Source organism: Chanodichthys erythropterus, chromosome 3 (genome assembly GCF_024489055.1).
Source record: "Chanodichthys erythropterus isolate Z2021 chromosome 3, ASM2448905v1, whole genome shotgun sequence".
NCBI lineage: Eukaryota > Metazoa > Chordata > Actinopteri > Cypriniformes > Xenocyprididae > Chanodichthys > Chanodichthys erythropterus.
Genome location: NC_090223.1, coordinates 20,846,719 through 20,868,599, shown reverse-complemented (window position 1 = coordinate 20,868,599; position 21,881 = coordinate 20,846,719). Strand labels below are relative to the sequence as shown.

Below are 21,881 nucleotides of genomic sequence, written 5' to 3'. Positions count from 1 at the left end.
AAGATGCACTTTATATGCCAGTTTTGGTCTTTCAACTTTACATATCTGCATTTAGCAAATCTAATTATGCAATAATGTGCTAATGTGCTTGTGTGCATTTTTGAAGATTTTTGATAAATCACATTTAGAAAATGTAATTATGCAATATAAAATTCTGATGCACTTGTGTGCATGTTTAGTAAATAGCTCCAAGTATTCAAAATGATGTAAGATGAAGTTACAGAATGAAAGCAACTTTCAAGGTTAATAATGAATATGGAACATTGAATTGTTCACAATATTCCACTTTTCCTCAAACGCCACATACTTGATCACAAGTAACATTTCAGATTTCTTCAGAAGTTGATACCTAATGCAGTCATGGAGCGCATCTGCTGCTGCTGGGTCTGCGTGGGCTGCTGTCCTGCGACCTGCGTCTGCGGAGCCGGCTGGTTCCCGTACGGGAGCCCGAGTGCTGCGTACGCCCTCTGCATAGAGCTGGGGTCTATGTGTGTCCCGCTGCTGATGGCGGGTGCAGCGGGTTGACTCGTGCCCACGGGGCCCAGCGGAGCCTGCATGCCAGTGTTAGGGGAGCTCAGCATGGCTGCAAATACCACAGAAACACATTTGTTAAATTAAAATATTTAAATTATATCATACAAGATGCTGCTTTAGATTAGCCCTAACAACCCTTAACCTTAGTAAAATCGATGTAACATCCACAAACAATCTTAATAATGGCCTTCATAAATAATCTGTAAACGACTGTGGATAAGAGTGCCTGCTATATGTAAAGGAAAAATGTAAAACTCAAAAAAAGAAAAAAAAAAGAAAAAGATTTTCAATATGCAGTTCAGCAGTAATTCCACTTGAACTGGAAACGCAAGCGACTGAAGTGGAATAGCCATTTTGCAAACACAGAGCAGCGGCACAGAGCAGAACTGCAAGAGACACTGAGAGAACGTGCTTCTGTTGCCACTACAGGGGGATTTAAACGAGTCAGCGATCGACTGGCCAATCGGAAAGCAAGAGCTCTCTATGTCCCGCCCCCTGTGAAAAATGAGGGGTGGAGCCCCTCCCCCGCGGTGTCAGATTACAGCCCCGCTGCCTGCCGGAATCTGCTGCTGGTTTCATGCTTTCACATTCAGAGCGCAGCCGAGCTGCACACATGACCTACAGGTGGCAGCACTCATCTAAACGCACCCGGCCTCTCAAAGCATTAGATGCAAACATACAGTCAGTACAGTAACAAACCTATTTATACATTAAAAAAATATTTTGCTTTAGCACTTTCAGAATGGCCAATTTTGTGCATTAGGGCAGAAAGTATGATTTTCATTACTGTGTTTTTTTTTTTTTTTGCATTAAATCTTAATGGCCCTAATAAGAATACTACTACTAATACTACTACTAAAAATACTTAATATTAATTATGCAAAAATATATAGTTATTTAGTGATGCAGGGAATGTATCAGTGTAGGTGAATTATTTTAAATGAGAATATGACGTACGCTGCTGGTTCCTCTTGTCACTGGCATTCTTCAGGGGCAGACAGACGGGGCAGTCGTGCCGGGTGCAGTTCTTCCAGTGCGAGATGATCTGTCTAGAGGAGGCGCAGTGAGCCACTGAGGAAACAGACAAAAAACAGAAAAACTTTGTTACACTACTGAGCAAATCACATACCTAAAAGAATCTGAAGAAAAGAGAAAAGAATATTGATCACCAAAACAAGAACTAAAATAAAATATGAATAATGCATGTTGGAAAGGGGTTAGGGTGTCCTTGGCGATTGCATTACTAGGTGGTTGGTTATTGCAGCATACCTGCAAACTACAGACTGGTGAAAAAGGTTGAAATGTGGAATTTCTTTAAAAATGTATTGGATTCAGCAGTTAAAATAGTTTCAGAAAATTCTGATAGAATAGAACAACATGTTTTTCAGGTAGCAACGTTGTTTTGAAATAACACCACTGTCTATAGTATCATCCTAAAACTGTAAAATGACCGCAAAAACTATGATTTAAACAACTTTATAGTTCAAATAATACAAGTTTTGACAAAAACTAAGTTTTATAAAACAATAAACCTCACAGTACAGCCTAGGGCAGGGACATTTTTCAGATTTTTTTCGATTACTTTGAATTTAATATTTTGCCTCGATTTTATTATTTTTAAATCGAGAAATCACAATTTCGAATTAAATATTCTAGCAAACATTACAATTAGACATGTTGACAATACAGCAATGATAACCGTTATGATCTGACCACATGATGGTGCGCCTGATTAATTACCTATGAATGTAGAACACAACGCTAATCTTAAGCGGCTGTTCACTCAGAAGTGCGTTATTGAGTTAAAAAAAAAAAAAAAAAAGACGCGAGCAGTGGAATGGGGAAAAAGCAAAATTATTAAACAAGATGAGTTTTTTTAACTTGACGGTTGCATTTTCAGAATTCCATTTCATGGGTGAGACGCTGAAAAAGACGTGAGACACGAGCCTAACAGCCAAACACTTCCACAAATCACAAAAACAATAGGAAAAATAGTGCAACTGAATGCAAAATCCAAGAACTACTACTGTATGTTTGATATTTCATATTTGCATGAAGGTGACAGGCTGAAAGATGCTGTTATTTTCTGTTTTACAAAGCATTTGCAGTTAATAGCCTATTAGTGGTATTATTTATTGCTATTACTTTTTGGCTAAGAAATATTTATCATTTTCTTATTTTTATATTATTTCTGTGAATCGAGATTTTGCTTTTGTGCCATATCACCTAGCCATATTACAGCCTAATAAATTATTATGTTATAATTGGTCTGAACACAAATGGCAGACGGGCTGAAAAAAAATTCTAATTCACTCTCTGATAGAAATGGCGCTTATGATAAAGCAGAAATACAGTGGTTACCCCTGTATACAAAGCAGCGCTCCTCTTATGAACAGTACTTTAGGCAAGATGAAATTAACATTCTATCAAAACTTTTCTGAAGACAGTCAGAAGTATATAAAAAGACATTCATATGAAAAGAACAACTCCAGATTAGCAAGAATGACATTAATGGCCTATTTCAATGTCAGATTAGCATGAATTTCACCAAATGGCGACAAGTTCGCAGGTATGTTACAGGCCCAATTCAAAAGGAGCCCGCCATTAAGTTTTTATTCACTGTTATATATATTAACAAAGTTCAAATTAAATGTTGCACATTTCCAGTGTAGACAGCGAGATTTATCAAAATGGGTGCATTTGTAACAGTTTTGCCAAACTTATCATTAAAAAATTGTTAAATTTTTTTTTTTCAAATTCTTTAAAAATAAATAAATAAATAAATAATAATGATTTCTGCTGTGAAAATGTGCGGAATAGGTCCAGATTGGATGTCAAAAAATAGCTTGTTATATTAAGGTCCCTCTAGCAATAGTCAGGCATATTGAAAGGCATATTGCATTCTTCATGAACAAACTTTGTTTGAATGCATTTAGTTTTTCTATGAGAAAATGCTCTGGCCAAATTATATCATGTTCAATGTTCCAGACTCCATCATACTTAGACAGTGAGACCACAAGATCCTCGAGCGAGTTCCCATGTTTACATGAAGCCTGAGTGGCCAGCCAGACAGTTTAACAACACGAAGATGTACAGTCATCACTAAAATATGGTTGTCGACAAAGAGACATGTGGTTGGATGAACACACAAGCACTTTCAGATCGACTCAGAAATGAAACAGACCAAGATTTCTATAAAATTCTGAGCTTGGGTAAATTGCTATAGTCCAGTTATAGATTAACATGACTGGTGTCATTTTGTCTCTCACCCTGGCAGGATTTTCCCGCCTGGCAGTGGGTCATGTGGTTGAGGACGTTCTTCATGGTGCGGCAATGGGGCAGGGCGCAGGCGCGCACCTCGCCGTTGGCCTGATCTCGCCGCTGGCACTTGTGGGCATGAAGCAGCAGGACCAGCTGCTGCTGGATCAGTTTGCGCTTCTCCGGGTCGGCCGTGGGGCCCGCCGACACCCCCTGTCCCGGGACCATGCCCACCGAGGGCACCTGCTGCTGCAGCTGGAGGAAAGAGTTTAGATTAGATATAAGCTCCATTTCTGTTATAAAATGTTATAATACAAAGAAACAAATCTTCCAAAATATTCTCAGTTGGTTTAAATAATGAAGCCACAAGAGGCCATGAATTTGTGATTTTATTCAATGAGGTGTTAAGCATCTATTTTATGCCTTAACCAAATCAATGTGGTGTTTACTTCAAAGATAAAAGCACCGATACACCACTTCCAGTCATAAATGCAGAAGTTTTATATAAAAAGAAATATGAATTATTTGGCTTTAACAAGACAGAATAATAATTTTAACATTTGTTATTTGTAAAGTATCTGGCCATAACCAATAATAAATAAGTTTACTTTTACATAGACTACTTTAAAAGGTAGCTTTTAAATATGCTTTAGATAGGAGAAATGAACAATTTAATACCATATATAATGTTCAGAAGTTTGGGATTGGTAAGATTTTAATAAAAAAAAAAAAAAAAAAAAACACTCAATGTCACATGATCCTTCAGAAATCATATTATGCTAATTTGCTGCTCAAGACACAATCTTATTATTATCAATGTTAAAAACAGTTGTGCTGCCTAATATTTTTGTTAAAACTGTTATATTTTCTTTTTAGGATTCTTTGATGAATAGAAATGAACAATTTATTTGAAATAGAAATCTATTGTAATATTTTAAATATCTTTACTGTCACTTTTGAGCAATTTAATGCATCCCTGATCCAAGAAACCTTACTGACCCCAAACGTTTCTGTTATAAAATAATACAGAAAATATAGCAAATTAAAATTAAGATACTTTGTTAACCTAATTATATTATGCTAGTGCAGTCTAGGTCAGTTTTTGGATAAGGATATTCAAGCACAACAACAATTTTAGACTTCATTCAGCCAGTTTATTTACATCATATTCTGCTGCATGTAAACACGCACCTCAATTAGCTCTCCGAATGAATAAATGGCTGCTGAATAGACGTGTGACGCAAAGACAAGAGGCCTGAAGTGTTCTGGACTGATCCAGAGCCAGCTGTGGAGGGTTACTCACCAGATTTGGCACGCTGGAAGCACCCTTCAGGGTGGGCTGGAGGCTGTTGGGGAGAGCTGCCTTGTTCTGGATCTGGGCGTTTAATCCAGCGCTGGACATCTGCTGGACCGAACCCTGTGCATACTGCTGCCCGAATGGGCCATTAGCAGTTGCAAGACCCATCTATGGAGAGAGAGAAAAAAAAAAAAAAAGACCTTCAGCATCTATAAACCTTACTAGTTCTCATGCACTTCACCTAATGTTCAAGAAGCAGAGCAAATGCGGCCCAAAACAGCTTCCACTGTAGCGTTTCAGTTTATATTCTTAGAGAGCAGTGAAGGCGTTCTGCGGGCACAAGGTTCAGCTCTCTGTCAGTGTAGCGTAGACGGTGTCAAGCCAAACATTCATAGGTCAAAGACTGTACTAAAAGATACTGTCATCAGATGCTCAGTGACATCCGTCTGCTCACAAACGAGTAGTGGATACAGCCTTGCCATTCAGTGTAGCAGAGCTTGAGAACAAAGTGCCTGCTCTTCATTAAAACACCAAATTAAAGATGTACTGATAATACAATATAGGAAATTTATACACTACCATTCAAAAGTTTGGGGTCAGTGATGTGAAATATTATTACAATTTAAAGTGGCTGTTTTCTATGTGAATGTTTTAAAATGTAATTTATTCCTGTGATTCAAAGCTGAATTTTCAGCATCATTACTCCAGTCTTCAGAAATCATTCTATTATGATGATCTGATGCTCAAGAAGCATTTAGTATTATTATCAATGTTAAAAACAGTTGTGCTGCTTCATTTATTTATTTAACAAGTTTTGCACTTGTCTCAGGTCCTGTCAGTTGTTTTCTGTGTGCACAAACAGAGCCGTGCAAACAACACGTGAACACCAAATTCCGTTCACTTCCATGTTGATTTGTGCTTGAACGGAAACATACATGCAAAATTGTGTCAAAATGTCCATATCCTTGTAAACACTTATAGTTGCTTATGGCTTAGGTGATGCAAACAAAGAAAACGGATGTGTATCATTATATTAGATCCGCGCTTAAAGTGACAGCAGGCTAATATTCTTGCTGCTTGCAAAAGGGCAGAACATTTCCAGAAATTTTTCCAGGATTTTTGAAAAGTTTCAAGAGTTTTACTGGAAAATTTCTGCCCTTTTGCATTGAATGTTATCAAACAACAAAATATAAAGACAAAATAGATTAATAATATTCAATTTATACAGTGAAGATTACATTTACATTTCATTATATATTTTTTTATTATTATTTGATTTCTTTTGATTATTAATTTATCTTTTGTAACATTGTAAAAATCTTTACATTCACTTTGATCCATTTAATTCATCCTTGCTGAATAAAATTATTCATTTCTATTAATATAAGTTATTGAGCCCAAAGTTTTGAACAATAGTGTAATATTGTGAGGCAGCTTTTTATGCTAAAATATTGTATCCTATTCTAGTTTAATGCTTACATAATGCTTATTAAGTTACTTCAAAGATACGATGCACAAGAATGAAAATATTTCAGTGTAATCCACGAACAGAAATAGAATGAGTGGGTTTAATAACCCAGTGTCAGAAGAATAACAACTATGATTTTTTGTGGAGTGATGCAGAATTGTGAGAAAAATTGTGATGTGTTTTGATAAATCATTACAAGGTCAAAGTTTTTTTCTAAAAAAAAACAAAACATGCATGGGTGAATTGTTCACAATAAGATCTAACATGTGCATTTAGAAAATACATGAGGTGAATTTTCTTTTCATGCCAACTTTAACTTGTGCCATTAATCATCATTTACTGCCCAAAAAAAAAAGAACTAAACATCTGCATTATAACCGGAGTTATTTACACCACTTTTCACAGCACGGTTCTGCAGCAGAGCGTCAGATCAGAGCTCCTCCAGCGGCGTGTGTAAACCAGCCCATCCCCCACCATTACTAATGCAAGCCTGCAGCCATTAGCGCCGCACACGCCGCTGCTGAACGTGCCACTCTGAGGAACTCCCTGTCCTGAGCAATACAGTCTCTGCTGCCTGTCGCGCTCCCTCTTTCACTCAAACATGCTCCGTGATGCCATTAAAACAGCAAGCCATAAATCATCTTCCACGTTAATCTGACTTTTCTAACTAGCCACAACTACAAGAAGCAACAATTTTATTAGGTTTTTTTTTTTATTTTTATTAGGTTCTGATGGGATGTCAGTTTAAATTTATTTTCCAGAGAGAGAGAGAACAAATAAGTTATTTGACACCGGAAAACTCCCTCAACATAAGACAAAACACAACATCACCAAAATATTACAGATGTATAATTTTGCTGGAAATTTAACAACAACAAAAATTATATTTAATAGATGTGGTAATGTCCATTTTTGTATTATACAACTCAAATCAACAAATAAAAAATTAAGTGGTCTCTTTATTTGGAGATATTTTACTATTCCAAAACAAAACTTCAATAAAATGGCTAGATCTGGCCCACATCCACAGTTATTGTAAAGTAATTGATATTTACAAATATTACACACGAAAATAACAGAGGTAACGGCAGATCTTTTCTTCTGTATTGTGATGTACAAATGAGTACGTCTGCAACAAACGATTATTTTGACAATCGATTAATCTGCCGATTACTGGAACGATTAATCGACTAAGTAATCACAGATTATTATACTGGTTAATCAGTATGCTTTGTTCGATTATTCCACTAGCGATTAGTTAAAATACAGAGTTATACTTTAATAATTTAAACAAGGAAATCACTTCAGCTTTTGAAACTGTATTTTAATGAATTTGTTAAAACTACTATTAAAATGACGTACTATGTTTTTACTAAGTCTGGGAAATGTAATAACTTTTTAATAAGAGTAAATATATGAATATGTAATATTGTGCAAAAAAAAGCTCCTCTCTAGATTTCTTCTTTTTCTTTTTACTAACTATTGAGTTTATGGTCACTGAATGGCTTTCCTGAGATAAATGTAAAATTGTGTAACATTTGTTTGCAAGCTATTTTATTGCCGTCTTTCTGTGGTTGAAACTCTGATTAAGGGACAATGATATTTTAGAAACTCAGTATGTATTTGTAAAATGGTGTAATATTCATGAATTTGATAGTGTACATATCCATTTCCTCTCTGGTGGCGTGCACTTGCCGAGAGAGCCCGCCCACATGCTGTTCCGATTGGCTGTAGTCTTTGATTTTCTTGCATCTCGTAGCCACGTCGCATATGGTGTGGAAAGACAAACTGCTTGTCACTGGAATCTTTTCGCAACGCGTCTGGTTAGGACATGGTGTAAGAAAGGGGCAGGATTAAAGAATACAAATGGGAAAATTCCAATTGGAAGTAAGAATTCCTATGCACTACTCACTCCGAAGGGCACAGTCCTTGCATTGGGGACTTTGGAGGAGGCAGAGCACTTGCATGTCATAATGTAGCTGTTTGGAACAGGCCATCTAGCTTTAAGATAAATAGCAAGGATTCACTACCCTGGGTCACATGACCATAAATGATAAAATTACTTCCTCAAAGCGACCGTCGCATGTACCCTTCGCTAACAAACTTATGGAAGTGCTCTCCATGAATGGATACAGATGTTCACTTTCGCTTGGAACGCCCTACAAAAGGCCCTGTCCTAAATGGTCCTACGAAATGCTTGTTTTCCTACGAGTCCACACTTTCGAGACATAATGCCACTTCAACTGTCGGGGGGGGGGGGGGGGGGGGGGTCTGGTGCGAAGCTCGCTTCAGTGCAAGCTCGGCAAGGGCATATTGAGGGCGCATATCGACTGTAAAGTAGTGTTTCGTGTCGCAAATTCAATGTAGCTGGTAGTGACGATACTCTTTGAGCAATCAGTGATCTGCAGTGTTTACACGTCACATTTAGTATCGGTGCGGCTCAAAATACAAAATAAGTGGCAGGTACTAGGTACTGTGTGGAAAAGTGAGCTGTACCAATCCATATCATGCAGAAGAAAAGTGCCTTAAAATGACAAATGGGATAACCTATGGTCTTGTGGACTTCACGATCACATGCACATGGCAGTCATTGTACATTCAAGACCGCAAGTGCTTATGAAGTGGGCCATTTGGGACAGGGGCAAATGGCGTTCCCTTCCCAAAGTGGCCATCACAAGCGCAAAAACTCACATGAAATTGACCCAATGATAGAAGTCCAGCATTTTGTTTCACTGGAAGATTGAGAAAAATTACTTTTTTTTTTTTTAATGGAACGTGGATGAATCATTCAAAATAAGATCAATGACACCCATGTAAAAAATAGGGTGAATATTTCATGATGACTTTAACGCAGCAAGTCAAAACATTACTGAATCTCAATGGGTAAATAACATAAATCACTTCTGCCTACTAACAGCCATACAAATATATCCACCACAATATAAACAGAATAGCAAAACCTCACATTTTAATCATCACACAGCACATATAATACCACCCAGCCCTAACATTACTTACTTATATTTTTTTATTTGCTAAAAGATGTGGTTAAAATGTAATTTTGGTGTTACACTGTTAAATATTCATAAATTTGATTAGACATTCTTTTAGATGCTAAACTGGATTAATCCACAAAACAGAACCTAGAAAACCAAAATAAACAGAATTTGTGAAAAACATAAAACAGATCTCCTATGAACTGCTATAGGACACAAGCAAGAGCTCGGTGCAGACATACGTTACTGTAGCACTACAGTGACACTCTGATCCCACACACTTCACCTGCACTTGTGACTCTCATAATCTGTGTGCAATGCAAACACACGCCGTACTGCCGACAGCACATCTATTCACCTCTGAACAAACAGCAGATATGGAAACCCATGAACACTCCAGCAGCCTGTGTGAAGTTATTCATGATGTTTCATTTGCCAACTCCATCGATTGACTGATTTCTCAATATGAACCCAACAACCCAACACAAGTGCTTGAGGAGCGCTCACTTGTGAGAAAAATCGCAATGCGAGTAGCAGACTGGTTTCCGATTGGTTTCCTGTAAAACCACAACAGTCAGACAAGTGTGATAGCCACAACTACCTTTCTGTGCAATCTTTTCTTTAAATGCCTTAAGGGCTGGCACAGATTAATGTTAAACATAAGATGAATATGAAGCCTATACCTGAGGTAAACAATGACACGTGCTAACAAAGACACAGCCACAAACACTAGTTTAGTTCAGGATGGGGAAAAGCAACTGGAGCTTTCATGATCTTAAGGCACATTTTAAGCAAACCCCACCACGGACGAGAGATGGCCAATGTGAAAGGCCAATCGGACAAGACAAATTTTGAAAAAATAAAAATAAAAAATACTTGGAAAACTTCCCAAGCAGTCCACTTAATCATGACCAATTCAAAACAGATAACTATGATAATTGAGTACCATTACAATATTAACACAAACAATAGCAACAGCAATCCATTGCAGTTTCAAAATTACCACAGTAACTATATATTTATACATTTCTTTGTTTTTAATGGGATAGTTCATCCAAAAATGAAATTTACCCCATGATTTACTCAGTCTCAAGACATCTTAGGTATATATGACTATCTTCTTTCAGACGAACACAATCGGAGATATATTTAAAAATATTCTGTGTCTTCCAAGCTTTATAATGGTAGTGAACGGGGGGCATGTTTTGAAGCCCAAAAAGTTAATAAAGGCCTTCTGAAGTGAAGCAATGTTTTTTTGCAAAAATAAATAAATAAAAATCCATCTTGAAAACTTTATTAACTATAGTAACTAGCTTCCGGCAGACGGCCATACGTATAGATTTCCGGCAGAAGAGCAACCCCTGACCTGATGCATTACATAATGATGAACGTGGAAGCACAGAGGATAGAGCAACTCAAAACACCGGTCATGAATTAGAAGTCTAAAACCAGAATTTTTAAAGAGAAATGAGATGAGCTTCTCTTATATGTGTACGGCCATCTGGTGGAAGCTAGTTATTTTAGATTACCAAGTTTTAAATATGGATATTTTTCTTACATAAACCCATTGCTTCGTTTCAGGAGGCCTTTATTAACCTCTTGAAGCCGTATGGATTACTTTTATGATGGATGAATTAGAGATGCACCAATTGCAATTTTCTTGGCCGATTCAGATTTCCAATTTTTTGTTAGTGTGATCTGCCGATATTGATTTTTGCTGATTCTGATTTTCTTTCTTAGAACTATAATTGACAACATATACAAACAAAAATCTACTTTTCTTCAACACGAAGTTTTATTTTCATAAAAAAAAAACCCAACTAAAAAAGTCTGTAATAAAATATAAAAAGCGCAAATAAATGCACTAGAATAAAGAGCTATGAAACTACGTTTTTCAGGTTAACTGGGTTTTTATTCAGGTAAGAAATACTACAGAAATTAAAGTAATCAAATGTAAAATAACACATTCAGTGTTATTTTACATTGGTTAGGCCTACCTTAATTTCTGTAGTCTTTATTGTAAATATTAACACAGATCAATTCTTACCATTTAAGTTATCAAACGCATTCAGTCAAGAGCAGAAAGTGATTTTTTTGTCTTTTGTTCTTTGATTAACATGACAGACAGCAGCATGAATACTGGACTGAGATTATGAACGGTGTTCAACGGACCCAATACTGTTATACACAACACGGGTTCACTTTCTTAGCTACTTAACGATTCAAAACTGACTGTGTTTATTTAAATACTCACCAAGATTGCCTGTGCCGCTGGTTTTGACATACTTTTGTATGTATTTGACAGTTTAAGCGCAGTAAGCCACTTATTTTGGTACTTGTGAGTGACTTGGTCTCTGTTTGAGATGAAGCGTGGCATGTTCGCTTCACTAATTTAGATCAGTGGTGCGCAAGCTTTTGGTGTGAGCGCGAAACCTGCAGGAATGACTAAAATCATGCGCAATACAAGCACTATTTAACAGGAGTGAGTGAGAGAGAGGAGGCGCCCGCGCGGGTGTGTGTCACTTCACCGTGACAGAGAAGAGAGTGAGAACGCGCAGCTGACGTTATTGCCTGTGCCGCTGGTAACAAAACGGGATGGCTCGGAATCTGTAAGAAATGAGACTGATCGGCCGATCACCAATCCGGGCCGGTCATGACGGAAATCGTCCGATTCCGATCCCTGGCCGATCGATCGGTGCATCTCTAGGATGAATGCACTTTTATGGCTTAAGATCAGGCCCCCTATTCAATGCCATTATTAAGCTTGGAAGAGCTAGGATATTTTTAAGTATATCTCTGATTGTGTTTGTCTGAAAGAAGAAATGTGTATACACCTTGGATGGCTTGAAAGTGAGTAAATCATTTTTGGGTGAACTATACCTTTTAACTACCTTTATTTAGACAAATCTGTATTTTGCATCTATTATGTGTTGGAACTGTCAGTTGTAAACAGCATACCTGAAAAGCAGTCTATACCTCAAGTTGAACAGAATTTCCTTTCATTTTAAAGGCTTGAATTTTGATAATTGATAAGGAAAATAACAAAACCACAAAGCAAATTATCATACTACAAGCAGAAAACCGTCCTACATGACACATAATCCAAGTAACATAAATAGCACTCTACCATCTGAAGTGGAAATTATAGGTTGAAACTGAAACTACACGTATATGAAGCTGGTCGAAACCGAAACAATTAGTGTATTTGTATTCGTGTTAACATGTTAAATCATTCAAACTCAACCATGCTGAACATAAAAAAAATTTAAAAAAAATGTAGAATGCAAGAGCTGAAAAATAGCAATGGCGACTTACCTTGTTCATGCCTCCCGCTTGCTGGGGATTGATGGCATTGTGTGCCCCCATCTGTGGTGCACCCTGGGTAAGTGTCTCCGCCAATACGCTGCCAGAAACGCTGACCCCCGGCCCCCCGCCTGCTCCCACCGGTGTTCCCTGCATGCCCTGACCCTGGTACTGCATCCCCGGAGCTGCCCTGCCTCTTCCGGCAGCCCCCATCACGCCATTCATCATCTGCCCCTGCTGGGCCATGTTCTGCCCCATGAGTCCATGAGCCTGGTTGTTATTGTTCATCATGGCCGGGTTGAAACCCGTATTGAGGCCCATACCGGGACTATTGTTGCCCTGACCGGTAGGGTTGCCGACCGGCTTTGAAGGTTGGGTCTGGTGACCGGGTGAGCCCTGGCCCATGGGACTCTTCCCCAAGGCTCCCAGTTGGCCACCCATTCCAGGCTGAGGGCTGAGGTTTCCAGCCAGACCAGAGCCGCTCCCTGCCTGCAGGAGCTGAGACAGCTGCTTGTGCTTGGCAGCAGCATCCGAGACGGTGCCCCCCATCCGGCCTCCCACCCCTCCATCTCCGTTAGAGGGCATGGACATCAGCCCCAGGTCTCCGTTGGGTATCAGCTCATCTGGAAGATCGTTTTCCAAGTCGAACAAGGACACAAAGTCTAGGAAAAGAGGAAAAAGAAGGTTTTAGAACAGGTCATCATCTCATTAACTAAACCAACATTCAGCTCAGAGGTGATAAACCGATATTTCCGATTCATTTTAGCTTGATACTAGGTTGACAATCGGCCCGTTAATGGATAAACTCATCTCCAATCAGAATGAACTCACAAGAATTTCTAATAAATGTACTTTGTAAATGAATATTATTACTTTCAGTTTCTCAAATATTTTGTGAAAGGAGTATAATTTGTGTAACAGGTCTCACCTGTTGATTATTTGCACTCACACACATGCTCCCAAATATATCTTGAGGTTGCACGCATTCAATTTAGAGAGAATATGCGACTAAAATGGTCGCAATTTCAAGCCTTGTGAATTGAGTAAATTTTGTGTACATGTCAACTGCAATCATTATAAATAGCAATAGATATGTATATGTAATGTGTAAGTTATCATCAGTTGGCTACCCTGCTCTCTAAACATTGTCACTGGCCCATATCGGTTAACTTTTCTCTGACTGTTAACAGGAGTCAAAACAATGAATACATAGCTTTGACTAATAAAGGTCATAGTTTGCACGCATACACTCAACTTTGTGCTTTGAAAACTGCGCGAGGAAGTTAATGCTGTTGTAATGTCTCCTTATTCTCAGCAGGGAGTGCTCAGATTCATGGCTAAAAATAAGAATCACTCTAGCCGCTCATCTGTTACCCCTCATGCCCCCCTAGTCTTCAACAGCTGCCTGTCAGTCTGGTCTACCTCCTCACCACTGAGACCAACACAGCCAGTCATGTGCTTAATTTTTAAAGTTAAAATAAATAAATAAATAGACTAACATTGCAATCAAACACCAAATAAACGAGCCCAAAATGATAATATACTGTAAAATGAATACATGTTAAATGCACAATGATAAACTGCATAATTCGATTTAGATAAGATGCTTTAGATAAAATCATATGTCAAGTGCATAATTTAAATGAAGACATTCATGCACTTAAAAACATTTGAACGAAGGACAGAAGGGATCACAAAGCATGAGTATTGAGGCATGTATTTTGTCATTTTAATTTTTACAACACTCATGGCATGAGACAAATCTGAATGGGTACAAAGACCAGACCTTTAAAACTTGGCGCAGATCATGAAGCTCTTCAATATTGTAATTTGACAATACACTGTAGTATCTACATTATTTTGACAGAAATACAACAGTCCTCAAAAATATGTTGTCAGCATACAAAACCTGAGATGACCCATCTGAAAATTCTTGCCATATAAAGCACATCCACAACACTTTTTCAAAGACAAATCTAGATTGATCATACTAATCGTAAAGAAGAGTTTATTGATATTGAATGAGATAACAGGTGTGTTCATGTGGTTTGAATGCCATCTTTAAAAATTCTGCTTATAAAACTTTTATAACCACTATACCTGTATAAAACCACAATAAGTCAAAACAAATCCTACAAGACCATCAACACTCAATGAGAAAAGACAAAACTGCTGAGCTAGCTTTAAAAAAAAAAAAAAAAGTGACACCATAATGTGGATTAAAACTAATGTAGCATTTGGCTTTTTGACTGACATTAATAATTTAATTATTAAAGTCTATTGGACAACATACTGGCAACCATCGCTAGAGGTTTTTAGAGAATAAAACTTTAAAGGGATAGTTCACCTATAAATAAAAATTCTGTCATCAAATACTCGCCCTTATGTCATTTCAAACCAGCAAGACTCATTCATCTTCAAAACACAAAGAGGTAAAGTTTTGGATGCATGGAATTGAAATATTGAAAGGCTTCAAAAAAAAAAAAAAAAAAAGAAAAAAAAAAGAAAAAAAAAGTACAGTAGTCATATGGACCACTTTTAAAATACTTTCAATTTAAGGAAAAAAAGTTAAGATAATCTTAAAAAATGTTTGTGTTCCCCTGAGGAAAGTCAGATTTGGAACAACATGAGGGTGAGTAAATGATAATTAAATTTTTTTTGATAAAATAAACCAACAGAATGTGACATCAGTCATCATATATATGAAGAAAAATTAGGGATGCACGATATATTGAAATAACGCAAATGCGTATCTGAATGATTTTAATAGGGTACTTCAAAAAGTTGCGAAAAGTAAGTTTTAGGTTGATGCATGTAGCAGAGAATAGACTGGGCACAGGACCGTTACTTACATGTGACTTTGACACATCTGAAATGTGCGCACAGAAAGCCACCTCTCAGACAGCGTGCAATCCTGAATTCAGTTCTCTTTCATGGCTTATTGCACTCAAACGACTGACTATGGAAGTCAATGAGGACCAGAAACTGTTTGGTTACCCACATTCTTCAAAATATCTTCTTTTAACAAAGAAGAAACTCAAAGTTTATATATATATATATATATATATATATATATATATATATATATATATATATATATATATATATATATATATATATATATATATATATATATATATATATATATCAGAGGTTGCGTTAGACTTTAACATTGTCCGTCATTTTGACGGACAGGGTCGTAAAAATTCCGTCATAATCTATTACTACCCGTCATTTTAATTTTCATATTTTAATTATAATAACACATTTAATTGCTTTTATTTTTGTTCACAAATAAAAGCAATTAAATGTGTTATTATAACATTTGAACAAAAATAAAAGCAATTAAATGTGTTATTATAATTAAAATATGAAAATTAATATGACTGGTAATTCACACGCGAAATTTCTCTGTAACGTGACTGTTGTATAGGCTATGTGTTGGTAGCCATTAAAGAAAACATAGTTTCATATTTATGTTTAAATAGTCCTATGTTATATTTTAAATTCATCTATTTGATTATGAAAAGTTAACAGCATGATGCATCATGAGATGCGCAGTATATCCGGAGACATGACATGTCAGACATGATTTTAAACACTTCATTAAGTTTTATTTTCTAGAAAGCCTTTCTTTAAAGTGAATTTCGTTTTGTAAAAATTGTATCTTAATTTTAATCAATGTTTCATTAACCAATTGCCTGGATGTAATAAATAAGAAGCAAATATAACAGACAATATAATCATGACATGGAGGCGCGGGCGCGATCACTGGCGCGTGAACTGGAGCGCGTCTTACAGGCTAAATGAAACGAAACTCAGCGACTGCTTGCCTCACATACATGAGAAATATATCTACAGAAAGCTTTAAATACCTACTTTAACGAAAACGAATTAATTCAAAACGAAAAGAAATAGGCTACTCTGATTATGTAGACTAAACCGAATGAAGTGCATTCTCTCTCTAGCGCATCCATAGATGATGAGAGTCAATATCAACTTCATCTTTGCAGCCGACACTGATTCAGAAATCATTACTTTATTAATAAACAATTAAAATGTCTCCTTGCTGTTTTGCGCATTCATGAGACCAATATCGATTCGTAAACCATAGTCGATCTCTTGGTAGGCTATGCTGTTTTCAGTTGATGATTAAACAGTGCATTGTGCGCCTCCCATCCAATAAATCGCAATAGGCTTAACGCTTTGTGTTGCTTTTGATATGGAACAAAAGTCTCAGATTTCAAATTCTGTCCATTTCATTAAGAAATTCAAGCAATAAATACCGTTTTGGCGCTCTTTAATGTGGCGTGATAGAGAGTTGTAGCTTCTGGGTACTCGCCTGTGCGTTATCAGTATCAAACGCATAGCAAAAGATTCGTGCCAGTTTTTTTTGTTCTGGATCCAGTGCTCTGCTGCTACATTGGAGCGCACTCGCAACCAACTGGACAGGGGTGTGAATTACAGTTACAATTTACAGTAGATCACCCTGAGTGTAATCTGTCACCGTGACGGACGGCCTTCAGATTTTTCCGTCATTGATAAAAAAATTCCGTCAATGACGGAAAATTTTTGGTTAACGCGACCTCTGATATATATATATAAAATCATGATATGTACATTTGCAATAAAATCTAAAGGATTTTAATAGGCTACTTCAAAAAGTTGCGATAAGACAAAGTTTTAGGTTGACGCATATAGCAGAGAATAGACTGGGCACGCGACTAACTTGTGTGTGACTTTCTGAGTTAAGCACAACAAGCTGTAGAAAAACTAATTGCGGTACTCGATGTCTGACACACATCTGAAGCGACCTTGCAATAGTCAATGGGGACCAGACAAGTAAGTTGAGACGGCAGCTCTCGCGAGTGGGTGTGGTTTCAGCGCTGACAGCGGACACGCCCCCAGCGTTTGAGAGCAGAGAGCGCTGCCTATTTTTTCGAGATTTTGATAACTTATTTCATTTACTTGCAGATTTTTTTAATCATTCAAATTTGGCTGGGTGGTTAATAACACATTTTTCTGTGGTGTGAAAAGCTCAAAACACGTACTTTAAAATGACTTTACAGGGACTTTAAGTTTTCATAAAAGCACTGCGTTGATGAATCCAGGCAGTCGCTCAGACGGCATCAGATCTCATCCGTGCTGAGCCGTTCTCCCCACAGCATCCTTCCCCAAATCAGTCATGCTTCAGCCGAGACATTAAACCACGCAGTGAGCCGTCTGCCTGAAGCTGGTGGAGGGCAGCGTTTACACGCTTGGCTGTGTTTGTATGTACACTAATGCAAACACGGCTGGAATAAAAGTGCACCCACGGCTGCCACACGCTCACAATAACAAGGAGGAACACCCAGCTGGCAAACAGCACACCCACTGGAACCATCTCAGACAACAGCAAATGGCGAAAAAAAAAATGTGGAACACAAAAAAAGACCACAGAGACTTAACACAAACCCACAAATTAGCATGCATACTAGCGGACATGTGCATGTGTTGCCGTTCTACAGTACAGCTTCAGAGTAGTGTGGACTTAGCGGAGAAGAGACCAACACGCGGACTGCTTATTGACAAGCCATACTACTAAACAACTCATCTACACTGAATATTTTTTTATTTTATTTTTTAAGTTGTAAATAAGGAGATTATTGGAGTGTGTTTTACAAGAAAATGCTACTTAAGTCCTTCTACTTCAAAATTTCACATTTAATTCGATGCGTTTTGGATGCCAACTGCCGTAAAACACCAAGGAAGAAGAATGTGATTGTGATAAATAAGTCAAGCATCATTCATAACATACTAAAAACCACTTCAAACACCTTAGCAACCTCATAGCAATGCCCTCGCAACCACCAACAACCCTATAGCATCATAGATGGTTCACATTGCCAACAGAAAATGTCTAGTTTTGTGTTTAATAAACTTCTGCGAGCACTAAAAGTTGCATATTAATCCAAAAACATGGGAGGAATTAGGGAGACAGGAAATAACGGCTCTCTCCACGCCGAGCTGTGGAATTTCCTGATGCGAGTCTTCAGTTATGCTCTTAAACAAAACGCTACTTTCTGCAACACAAAACATGCTGCTTCGCAAAAAACAAACTGCCATTAGGATGTCCACTGAAATCATAACCAGTAAGCATGCTAGGCAAGATACAGACTGGTCATCACATTTTTAACAGTTTTACATTTTCTGGAGAGTGAGCGGTGCTTGCCTGTGAAAAACTCACCATCATGACGCTATGAAGTTGTGGGTTGATGTCCCTATAAACTATGACTCTACAAACCATCAATTCATAATTACAATCTTAAATGTCCAAAGGTAAAACATAGCATCTAGGCTAATATGTGTCTAATAATGAACTGGTAAATCTTGTAAGAAATCACACCAAGGCTTGAAACGGTAAGATGCTTAAAAGATAATTTCACAAATTAAAAAAAAAGATGCACACACACCCACTAAAGCACTGGTTCTCAACCATGAAACCAGGGCCCTACTAGGGGGCCTCAACAAACTTTCAAGTGGGCTGTAGGCTGACTTAATATTTATTTAATATATTATTTAATGTTTAAATTAAGTGATTAATAATATAAATATTAATATATATTAACAGTCCAACTCTAAATTAACATGCTAAAAAACTAAATCAAGATGTAAACTGAAATATCTCTTGGGGCTTCAAATATAGTGTTGGAAAATGCGAGGGCTTTTATTCTAAAAGGTGGGGAATCACTGCACTAAAATCCCTGCAAAACAGCGTTATTCAGCTGACTGAAACCGCAACAGATGGTGCATGATAACTTGCACGCGAAATGGGGATGAAATAAAACTTCTGCTTTCCTCAAGATTAATTTCAATTGTCATTTCATTGATTAGCAACCCTAAGAGAAAAACGCAATAAATCCGCATTTGAGATGCAGTCAAACCTCTATGAATAACTTGCAACAAGATCTCATTCAAAAGAGCATTTTAAGATAAATATCAGAGTCAGTGTCGTGTCATGACATACCACAGCAATTCTTACACAGTCAGCAGCTGAATGGCTTCAAAACGGCTTCAAAAGCCACTATCAGTTCAAGTGTGTAAAAAAGACTTTCTGGACTATATTATATAGAGATGATTATTACATTTCTTATGAAGACATTTTATGATAATAAATAGTGATGCACTGAATTTTTTTCATCTACCATTGATCAAATTTATTTTTTTTACTGAAATGAGAATAAAGCTTTCATTTAATCAAATAAAAATGAATCAACATAGTAGTACAAACATTTAAATTGCACATAAGGCAGTTTTTCATCAACTTTTTTTCTGATTCTACTCTGAAGGTCCTTGAATACCAAGTCAAATTTTTATTTGCGTTTTTTCATACATGTTATCCTAAATTCGTCACGCACAGAAACCTTACAAACTGAATCCGATGCGTATTAATTAATCCGTTGCGGAAACAATTCGCAAAACAATATAAAATGGAGTCTTCAAGCAATAAGGATGAATTGGTTGTCCTCTCTTTACTTAAAAAGAGAAAAAGAAAGAGTAAATATTGGGTCCATCCAATCCTGAGATTGCGTTGAGAGGATGGAGAGTTCCACCTCCTTATCAAGGAGCTGCAGGATTATCCCGAGCGATTCAAAGTTTACTTCAGGATGTCAGTGGCTCAGTTTGATGCTTTGCTAGAGATACTGGATTTTGGCGTTCACTTGTAGGGTGGCTCTGAATTGTCAAAACACCTCTCAAAATGCATGCTACGGATGCAAAAAACCCAGAGCATTGAACACGATCCAAATTTTTTATGACGGACGAAAGTTTTGGAGGCGTGTGTAAATGATTGACAGAACATTATTTTTTAACGTGCGAAAATTGTGCAAGGACCTTAACTTGTTGAAATAAAAATTTAAATGTTGGCTGTAATAAAAACTTTTCATGAGTGATTTATTGAAACATAAATAATGAATGATTACGTTAAATAAAAATATAATCAGGATTTTTCCTGCATTGAAAATATTTTAGTGCCCAGCAAAATAAGCCAAAATACTGCTGTTCTGCAGTACCGGTATTACATTACATTACATTGATATTACATTCTGTCTGCTTCAAAACATTCCCCTGAGTGTTTGTGTAGGCACTCTATGAAGATCATCAAAGGTTTCTATTTACATCATGTTTTTGCAACATTGCGCTTGTAGCCAATCACAGACATATCTGTTGAGCGCGTGAAAGTAATGGCCAATCAGAGGGGTTTAAATAAGTAAAAAAGTCAGTAGGGCTGGACGATATATCGCATGCAATTGTCACGCGCACTTCGTCAGTAAAGCCGGTTTCCTGATTGCCGCTAAATCGCCATCACCTGCTTTAGCCGTAGATCAGTGACAAGCTACGCAATATCGCGTTCATTATCGAAGGTGATTCATCTGCGATAATGAACGTGATATTGCGTAGCTTGTCAGTGATCTACGGTTCTGTCTATTAAATGCCGCTCCATTTGAAAGCAGGTGATGGCGAATTAGCGGCAATCGGGGAACGGACTTTACTGACGAAATGCGTGACAATCGCATGCGATATCTCGCCCAGCCCTAAAAGTCAGAATATTCACGTTGACCCGAAGTAATTGACTCTTTGCAAAAACATTGTAAAGGCCATGGAGCTCTCATGCCACACTTTCTCATGCAGTGAAAAGTACATTTCGAAGCAAAAAAGACATGCCTGACGACATGCCGAAAGACAAAATAGAGCAGGTTACTTTTGGTTTGAAAAAGCTTTCAAATTTTGTCATTTTAAGAAATTCAAACCATAAATACCGTTTTGTGGCTCTTTAACGTGTCGTGACAAATCGCTGTAGCGCCTCAGTTTAAGCACCTGAACCGATCAACTCTTCCTACTGGTTATAGCATTCATAAACACGAATGAACATCATAAGTTATGTTGTTTCAACCAGAGAAATACATCAATACACTCCATTTTTCAAGTTCAATTCCACCGATGTTAATCTATTAACTCTCCTGTCTGGTTTGTTTGTCGGACAAAA

The 21,881-nt window shown here is 37.3% G+C and overlaps 1 protein-coding gene across 4 annotated transcripts in view; it reads right to left on the bottom strand.

Moving 5' to 3' along the window:
• LOC137017252 (CREB-binding protein-like) overlaps positions 1-21,881 on the bottom strand; it is a 51,673-nt gene that overhangs the window by 21,753 nt on the left and 8,039 nt on the right. For all 4 annotated transcript variants that reach the window (XM_067381296.1, XM_067381297.1, XM_067381298.1 and 1 more), the window contains exons 2-6: positions 12,869-13,518; positions 5,096-5,257; positions 3,804-4,047; positions 1,492-1,605; positions 350-583 (exon numbers count right to left, since the gene is read on the bottom strand). In XM_067381296.1, the coding sequence (XP_067237397.1) occupies positions 350-583; positions 1,492-1,605; positions 3,804-4,047; positions 5,096-5,257; positions 12,869-13,518 (1,404 nt within the window). The remainder of the gene's footprint in view (positions 1-349; positions 584-1,491; positions 1,606-3,803; positions 4,048-5,095; positions 5,258-12,868; positions 13,519-21,881) is intronic.